This window comes from Condylura cristata, unplaced genomic scaffold (assembly GCF_000260355.1).
Source record: "Condylura cristata isolate star-nosed mole 26May11 unplaced genomic scaffold, ConCri1.0 scaffold00033, whole genome shotgun sequence".
Taxonomy (NCBI): domain Eukaryota; kingdom Metazoa; phylum Chordata; class Mammalia; order Eulipotyphla; family Talpidae; genus Condylura; species Condylura cristata.
Genome location: NW_004567134.1, coordinates 12821701 through 12830983, shown reverse-complemented (window position 1 = coordinate 12830983; position 9283 = coordinate 12821701). Strand labels below are relative to the sequence as shown.

The following is a 9283-nucleotide window of genomic DNA, read 5'->3' as shown; positions in this document are numbered from 1 at the left end:
ACACTGCTGAGGGGAGCAGCAGGGAGACAGGTGAGGTCTGCAGTGCCCTGGGAGTCAGGCTGTAGTGGCTGGCGATAGATTGCTAGTGCTGAGAATTTAACCCCAGAGCTATCAGGGAGGACTCAAAATGATGCAACTCTAATCTGGTTTCCTTACATTAGTTTGAAAGCAACATATTAGCTTTTAATATTAGGACACAATTGGAAAAACAGTATATGCATACTGTCAGTTACATCCTTTTTATCTGAAACTTTTCAAATAAAGTCATTTTTATTCTGCCTGGAAGTAGTCCTTCAGAGTTTTTGCCTATAATTTAAGGACGTAGGAGGATATTTTCAAAAGGAGCAGAACAGCATGCCCACAGATCCTCTCAGAATAGTCCACTGCCTGTCAATGTCCACGGTTAACGCTGAGGTGAAACTGTCAGCAGCACTGCTGCACCTCCCAAGGCCTTTACTCACCGAGGCACTTGTGTGTGTGTTTTCAAGAAATTCTATAAACTTATATTACTTGTTTAGTTTCTAATCTGCAGATACAATTTCCTTATATTTTCAAAATATAAAAAACATTCTGGCAGGTTTCTTTCCCTCATGGCTTGTTCTCCTCTTTGGATTGTCTTTTATTGCAAGACGCTAAAAACTGAAAAATATAAAGGGATTTTTTTCAAGAGCTAGGAGATGATGTCGATGTCCAGAGATGATGGTTTACATTTACTTCTAGTTTTTTGGTTGCAAAAGCACAAGAGCCAGTGTTAGGTTTCAGCCTCAGGGAATGTGATTTTTTCCAGTTCTTCCGACTCCACTCAGCGGCCCTGGTTAGACAGGCAAGCAGCAACCCCAAGGTCCCAGCTGCTCGCTGCTATGTGGGGCTCAGATTTCTGAATCTCTCAGCTTACCTGACTATCAAAGACAAGTTCCCTCTACAATAATTTCTCTTGACACAGGCAAACAATTAGGTCTGGCTGGTACAGCTGTGAAGTCTTCAGAGGGTAGTTAGCCCAGCACCCCAAAGGATATAGTCCATTCCTTCTGCCTTCCATTGTTGGGAATTCACGCACCCCTTCTTCCTTAATCAGCATGTCTTTTCTCTCTAGTTGCTCTTCTGCTTCCTGGTGTTCCAGTCTTCTTCCAGATGATCTCCTCAGCTCTCACAGCTTGCTATCTTCCTCAGCTACTCAGTGTGTGCTTTTACTGGTCACTTAGTGTACTGTGACTGATTTTTTTCACTTCTTGAAGTTCTAAGTTTTCCTGATTTTTTATAGTGTTGTTTTGTTATGGTTTCTATTCCTTTTTAAAAGGTCTAGTCATTGTGACCATTTTGTGGTACTTTATTTCCTCTTGTGGCTATAAGCTCAACTTCTGTGCTGAGGTTGTAAATGCTTCTGTAGTGCAGTCTTTATTTTTGCCAGGAGTGAACAGGGTTTATGCTAAATAAATTCTCCTGTACCTGCAGAATATAAACTTACAATCTACACGAGCTTAGTGGGACTGGGATTCTCCAACAAAGAGGCAAAGAGACAAAAGTCCAGACCAATTTTTCCACACAAATGCTTTGCCACTTCTTTGGGCTGAACTTTCTGGTGCTGGTTTTGCATCTTTCCAAGGTTAGATGAATGTGAATATCTATGTGCGACCCATTCATCACAAGCAATGAGGAATGTTCCAGCTTACCTCCGTGTGAGCATATTCCCTGCCCACAGTGATTGATTAAACTCTAGCCCTTGGTATAAACTTGCAAATAGCCATGGTAAGAGCCCTGAACTTACTTCAGTTCCTACTTTCCTGTTGTTTGGAAATTTCCTTTTCTGACAAACTGTATTACTTAAACTTTGGTTATATTTTATTTAAAGATTTATTTATATTAATTTATACGTACAAGAACTGTGTACTTGGGTGCCAGAGGTGTGAGGGGTTGAGAAGATTCACCAGAGACAGAGTGGAGCGCAGAACAGGAGAAGTCTGCTGTGCCATGTGGGTTACCTCCCTGGACAGGGATCCAATTCAGACCACTAGCTGGCGATAGCTTGATAGAGAGGAGACTTTAACCCCTGTGTCACCTGCAAGGCTCCTGTTTTGGTTACATTTCAAATATGTCTATGTATGTGGTGTGTGTGTGTATCCATATTAGTCCTGGAGATGTGATTCAAATATCCAGAGTCCTTTTACTCTGGGACCTTGTCACAGTTTGAAGTCAATATTATCAAAACATCTATCTGTAACCTGTATCATTCAGTCACTGCAGTGAGCCCAGGGATTTTATTTGTCTCCAAAGGATTAGGCTCCTATCATTTAATAGGAAGGAATAAATGTTGTAGAGGAGCAATTTCAAAAGACAACATCTGGCTAACAGTTGGAGACTTCAGGATGGATGGGTGCAGACTGACAAGGGGCTTTGTTGGAAGTAGAGTCATGAAAAGACAGGCTTGTATGAGCAGCACACTATCTGGAAGAACTGTCAGAAGGAAAAGGTAAGAATCTGTAGCCAATGTGAAAGTTTTCAAAAAGCCCTATGAAGGAACCTACATTTCATCCTTACTGGCTTTTTTTTTTAAGTTTTATTGATTTTTGCATACAGAACTGGGGTACAGGCCAGAGGAGCAGGGGTGTAGAAGGATTTGCAGAGACACAGCGGGGAGCAGAACAGGCAGATCGACAAAGTACACTGCTGAGGGGAGCAGCGGGTGAGACAGGAGAGAGAGGTCTGCTGCGCTATGAGGGTCAGCTCCCTGGCCGGGGATGGAACTCGCACTGAAGTGGCTGCGGTCAGCTCGCAGTGCCACTACACCACCAGGGAGGGCCTCATCCTGACTGGGTTCAAGCAAAGCCCTTGAAAAACTAAGGTGACAACATGAAAAAGCTAGACCTGCTAACAGAATCACAACTCTGGCACATACCGATAGAACAGGTTAAAAGAAGCCAGAAAACAGGGATTTTACTTTAATAGCAGGAAGAGACACAAAGACTTTCTGGCCTAAAGCACATGGTAAGGATATTTAAAAAAGGCATGAGTTAGTTTGGAGTTTCCTCAAACTGCTAAACATGGAGCTTCCATAGGACCCAGATATCTTTTTGGATCTACCCGAAAGATATCTGCACCCCCATGTTTATGCTGCTTTATTTACAATTGGAAAGACATGGAAACAGCCCAAATGCCCAAAAATGGATGACTGGATTAAAAAGATGTGGTACATATACAAAATGGATTATTACTCAGCAAAAAAAAGAAACACATGTCTTTTGCAGCAACATGGATGGAGCTGGAAAAGATCATGCTCAGTGAAATAAGCCAGAAAGAAAAGGAAAAATACCAGATGGTTTCACTAGTAGCAGGAGTATAACGGAACAGGCAAGAAAATAATAGTAATAATGAACAGCTATAGACCAGAGACATTTATGCCGGCGGAGTGGGGAACGGGATTAAAGACGGTGGGGGGAGGGAAATGCACTGGACTATGGTGATGGCACAGGGTGATTTGGTGATGGGAAGCCCAAGGGGATTCCAACTAAGATGGAAAAAGGCACAAAATGATGTAAAAATAAACTATTTTATATATACATATATATACACCTATTAAAAAAAAGTGGGAGGAGATGAATCAGACATTTTGAAGACAGAATACAGGGTCTTGTAGATTGCCAAATTTGAAAACAAACAGGAAGTCCAGTTAAATTTAAACTCTGGAAAACAAAATTTTAGCACGTCTCTGCATATCTGAGATGCACTTATACAAAATATTTAAAACCTTTATACAAAAACTACTGTCTACCTGAAATTCTAATTTAGTGGAGTGTCTTATATTTTATCTAGTGTACTACCTGTAGCCTATTATCCGTGGCTGTTAACAGCGGGATCTGAAACCAGGGAGGGGAAACGCCTAGATACATAAAAAAGGTTAAAACTAATGAACGAACACAAGTTGGCTGGCAAAGTAGAAACGTGCGCTTACCTGCATAGTAACTAGTCTGTCATCCACCATCACCTCTTTTGTCAGAAAGTCTGCTCCTATTGTGGCTTTGTACTGATTGCTAAATTTCTTGTTCACATACTGGTTCATGAGTGATGTCTTACCAACTCTGAAATTGGAGAAAACCCACAAGTATAAGTCAATTAGGAAGGAAATGAAAACCGATGGACATTTAAAGCTCTGAAGGAACCTATATGTCTTAAAGGAGAACAGGGAACTACCCTCACAACAGAGAGCAGCGCCAGCAAACTCCCTAGATTACTTATTTGAGCCTGTACTTGTTCCTGGGATAAAAATACAGGATACAGATGTGTGCCAGATGTTGAAAAGTTGCTTACTTGAGAAGCTGTTTTAGTACAGACAACTGAGATGGTATGCTTTTTCCCTCCATAAGGATACCAGCAAATACTCTCCTTCTAAAAGAAGCTTTAACAGTAAGATCCCTCCACTATTCTAAAAATATCCCGTGGCTGCTATTTAGTTCAAGAAGTAATAACAGGAGGCCATTGGCTTTGAGCAGTCTTCTACACCAGGCAGCTGACCTGCTGCTTCAACATTTAAAATCCAAAGCAGAAAAAGCACAACATACCAGTAAACTAGAATCTACCTCAACATAATCTCCTCCAGGGATGTTTTTCAGTAGGAAAACTCAGCAAGAGACAATTGTGATTTTTTTTTTTTGTAATGAGTTCAGTGAGGGCACGGCTAAAGATAATACAAACAACGTCCTCAAAGTCAGTGATTTTCTTTCCCACAAAGGAACACATTCATTTTCATCCATAAACCAGAAGAAGATACATAGCTAAGGTAGTGTTCTTTAACCCAAGTTACCTGAATAAAAATGTCTAAAGGCAAAAAGCCATGAATTGAACAAGGGCTTGGTGGTTCTTTTCAGCGAAGTCTGGGTATCACTGACCTAGCAGCAGAAACTTTCAATTCTGATTGCCCGTCAAAACTGAATACCAGGAGAAAAAAGAGGGAGCAGGGTGAGAAGAGGAAACAAGTAGAGAGAAAGGGGTATATGGGAAGAGGAAGAAAGCCAAGAGGAGGGGAGAGAGTGTGCTTCAATCTTGCCAACAGGCCCCCAACCACCAGGCGGGGCATGTACTAACTTTCAAAAGTTAATAGAAGGGATGGGGAAAAAACAGTCACAGTAGAAAAATCACTGGCTTTTTATAATACAGATAGGAAACTTAGGAATAAACTTACTAATTTTTCACTATGTAGTGACTCTAGTCGAAGCTTTCAGAGGTCATTTTAAACACGTCTGGAAAACCTTCCACGGCATCTTCATTAGCTGCTACAGAGTTAGCTACTTGGTGAGCGGCAGTGCTAGGATCAAACCCAGTTCTCCAGTCCCAGGCTCTTTCCAACCCAGGCCTGAATCAGGCACAGCGGAAGGATGATTCCTATGGGGTGAACCCTGAACCCACACCTAGGAGGATGACGCCACAGCAAAACACCTGCAGAGATGGACCCTGGCTCACAAGCTTGGGAAAAGGACCCATGAAACTATTATTAGCTGAGTCAAAATACCCAACCTGTTTCACAACCCCTGCCAAAAATTGGAGAATGATGATAAAGCATCACTAAAAATTTCTGCTGTGCCCCCAACAGCAGGTAGGCCTAGACATGGCAGACATCAGCACAGAAGAACACGGGCTCTGAAGAGGTGAAGTTTAAATCCAAGCCAACCTGTTCGCTCAGATGTAGGAGAAATACTTACCCAGAGTCTCCGAGGATGATAACCTTCAGCAACACTTTCTTCCTCGAGGTCATCCTTCAAGCTGGAGGAAGGCAGGAGAAAGCACCATGAGCACAAGGCACAGTCACAGGAACCACCTCCCCGGGAGCATAGTGAAAGCGCCCCAGGGCCCCGTGTCCCGAGCTTCCCTGCTGGCAATCTCACTGCCGTTCCAGGGTCCTCGGCAGTCATGAGAACTCGGGACCAAGACTAAACACACCGGTGTGGCATTGTGGGTTACGCCCCAAGTTAGTTAACAGCGTGTTCCTGTTTCGCGCATGTCGCTCACACCGCTTCCTGGGCTTGCTATCGAGTGCCCGCCCTATCCCGCGTACATACACGCTCTTCCCCTTTACTCTGCCTTTCTTTGTGGGCACAGTGCCCACCAGAGTACTCCTCCCTTATCCATGGGGGCTATATTCCAAGTCCCCCAGGGAATGGCTGAAACTAGATTTTACTGAACCCAACATACACTGTTTTCCCCACCCCTACTGACCCATGCTAAAGTGTGTAAATTAGGGGCAGTGAGATGAACAACATCGAGGAATGCTAAAACAACAATGATCACAATGACCGTAACCGAAGCGCTGTGAATGTGGTGTGTCTTACTGCTTAAGGTGACCCCTTACTGCACCCACTATTTTCAAGGGGCAAGTAACAGACACCGCAGAAGAGCAAGACCAGAGACGGGTCGCTGCGCGTGGCATTTCGTTGCCAAGGAGAGAACTGTCAAATACTGGGTTAATCTGTGACTAACACTTAACGTTGCCACTCTGGGACCACCTTTTTCCAGGAAATCTTTTGGATAGTCTTCATTACCCCTGGAATTTAACAACCTGAAGATGCCAAAGCTTTGTTCAACTCCCTTTTAGAATTTGTCACATCAGTCTGAGCATCACTGATGTTCCAAAGACAAGCAGTTCCAGAAAGCTGGAGTCCTAAAACCTGGACTTTGACAGATGTGGCTTTAAGACTGTGGGAGAGCTGCAACCAGACTAGGCGGCTGCTGTTCTCTAGAAATCAGTGCTCAAGACCACAGGGTTGAGTCCTCAAAAATAACATTTCTATCCTCTGAGCTTTGGCCCACTGTCCTCAAGGCCTGATTCTCCGAGTCACTAGGCAAGGGTTCACATCTGGCTATCGCCTTCTGTGTGGCTGGGAGAAGTGTGAAAACCTAAAACAGGGAGGTAGCAAAATGCACTCAACGAAGCAGCTGCAGTAGCTGCAGTTATTCTTTCGTGGTTGGAAGGCTGAGACAGTCAAGGCTGGGAGGCTGAGACAGTCAAGGCTGGGAGGCTGAGACAGTCAAGGCTGGGAGGCTGAGACAGTCAAGGCTGGGAGGCTGAGACAGTCCAAGTTGGGTCGCAGAAAGGCTCTAGTTTCATCTTCTTACCACCTAGCTTCCTGAGGCAGAAGCTGGCAATACTGCCCAGAGTGGGTGCTACTTAAGTACGCAAATACTGACCCTAGGCTTACCTAGATTTTTATTCACTTAATAGCTTTGTCACTTAATAGCTGTGTGACCTGGGGCAAGTCACTTAAACCTCTCTGGTGAGATAGGGATAGATGGATAAAAGCCCTAATGTCCCAAGTGCTGTGAGGCCTGCAGGAGTCAAATGTTCAGGACAGTGACTGGGATATAGTGAAGTGGTCAGTAACGTTGGCTACTTTCATTTTTAACATGTGCAAAGGCAGTGACGAGTAGTAAGTAACAGAACATGGAGTCCAGAAGGCAATGAGGGAGCCAGTAGGTCAGAGGACTCAGGCAAGGTGACCGCAATGAGCTACATTCCCTCCATTTCCATGCCTGACAGTCAACTCTCTTTCAGCAGGTGTTATCACACCACAGGTCATAAAGTGAAAAGAAACTTTAGAACTGGCTAGCGGCCCACAGGGCAGGACTAGATACCCGAGTCCAATGCACTCAAACTGGCGTTCTGCATGGATGGCTCCAGACACCCTGGAGGCGGAGGCAAACCGCAGGCTCCATGACCTTCTGAGGATTAGGTGGCTTCTCTGCCCGAAGCCACAGCCTCAGGCTGGATTATAATGACATCCCATCTCGTGGACTGACTGACTGACTGACTGACTGACTGACTAAAGTTCTTACTATAGTTATGAAGACAGGATGTTTTACTTGTTTCCAGTCCAGTACACACTTTAGAGAAGTTCCCACAAACGTTATCTCAACCAAAATTTAAAAGGGAGAGGAATTACTTCCTGGTGCACAGTAGCCTGTGATCCTTTAGCAGTTAAAATCAAAGGAAGCAAAAATCTGTAAAAGGCACAAGACATAAAGAAGTGTGATGATTTTGTCATAGAGCATTTATTAATAAAGTTAAAAACTAAGTCCCCAATCCTTGCCCAGCAGGTAGGTTTGGGAGACTTGAACAAGGGAACTGATAAAGTTGCTAAGGGAGCCAGACCTTAAGACCTGATCCCTGTCTGACTGCAGAAGCAAGGCCAGGACACATCTGAGTCTCAAAGGTCAACACCCAAGCCATGCCATCCCATCTTACAGGGCCCAAACTGGCACTCCAAGTAAGAAATCCCATGAAAACAGAGTACAAAAGAGAGCCTCAAATCCCCGCACAGACCGCTCCTGTCCCGTATTCTACTCCTTTGCAGGGTATTTCAACAAATCAGCCTTTTCTGTTCTCCGTTCTGTCGCAGGTGAATCCTTTCCCCGCCCCCATATAACTCTCCCCACCAGAAACATCTCTGGTCTTTTTAACTTCTCCCCAAATAACATGGCTTCCAGATCCTGCCACTTTCTAGTTGCCTGTCTCTGGTTGGATTAGGTTCAAAACCAATCACTACTAAAACATGCCACAAGAATGTCACCTAAGGATTAAGAAGGAAGGCAACTAAGATAATGCTCTGCCAAAAAGACACAATGATTTGTGGCCCTCTGTGAGTCTAAAAGATAATCACATTATAAAGTTTTCATCTAGGGAAGACTGTACAATGGAAGGATGTGAAAAGGAATCGGAATAGTAGAGAAGTGTGATCATGAAAAAAAAAAAAGATGAGGAATGCTATTCTAGACCTGAGCTGACCTACACAGTAGTTACTAGCCACAGGCAGTGAGTTAAGCAAAATAATTACAGTTTATGTGCTCAATAAGCAGCTGCCTAGGGCTAGCCGTTGCTGTCCCAGACCTTGCAGATACAGACTCTTTCCATCACCACAGCAAGTTCTACTGTACAGTGCTGACCTAACAACTCCAGATATTTTACTAGGTATTAATAGACAGGCCTCATACATCTCAAGTCCCAGTTTATGGCTACTTCATGGTTATCTAACCCATCTTTTTTTACTTTTGAAAACACAACAAAGATAATAGTTTCACCAGGGCCAACATCTGAACTGGTCATGGGATACCACGCTATAAGCAGCAGGACAAGTGCGCACTGCACTCACTTCTAAGTATTTGTGGCCATTTCTCCTAGCAGACCAGTGTCAAGCACTGAGAAAAAAAGGGTGTCCTTGGCCCTTCCTGGTGGCGCAGCAGGTTAAAGCACAGCACAAAGAAGCTTAAGCCACTTCCACATGAGTTCGATCCCCGCCTGCCC

The 9283-nt window shown here is 44.0% G+C and overlaps 1 protein-coding gene across 1 annotated transcript in view; it reads right to left on the bottom strand.

Annotated features, from left to right (window-relative positions):
* RAB7A (RAB7A, member RAS oncogene family) overlaps positions 1–9283 on the bottom strand; it is a 48296-nt gene that overhangs the window by 10092 nt on the left and 28921 nt on the right. Inside the window, exons 2-3 of the mRNA XM_004692332.2 lie at positions 5691–5751; positions 3947–4073 (exon numbers count right to left, since the gene is read on the bottom strand). Of these exons, the coding sequence (XP_004692389.1) occupies positions 3947–4073; positions 5691–5743 (180 nt within the window). The 5' untranslated portion in view covers positions 5744–5751. The remainder of the gene's footprint in view (positions 1–3946; positions 4074–5690; positions 5752–9283) is intronic.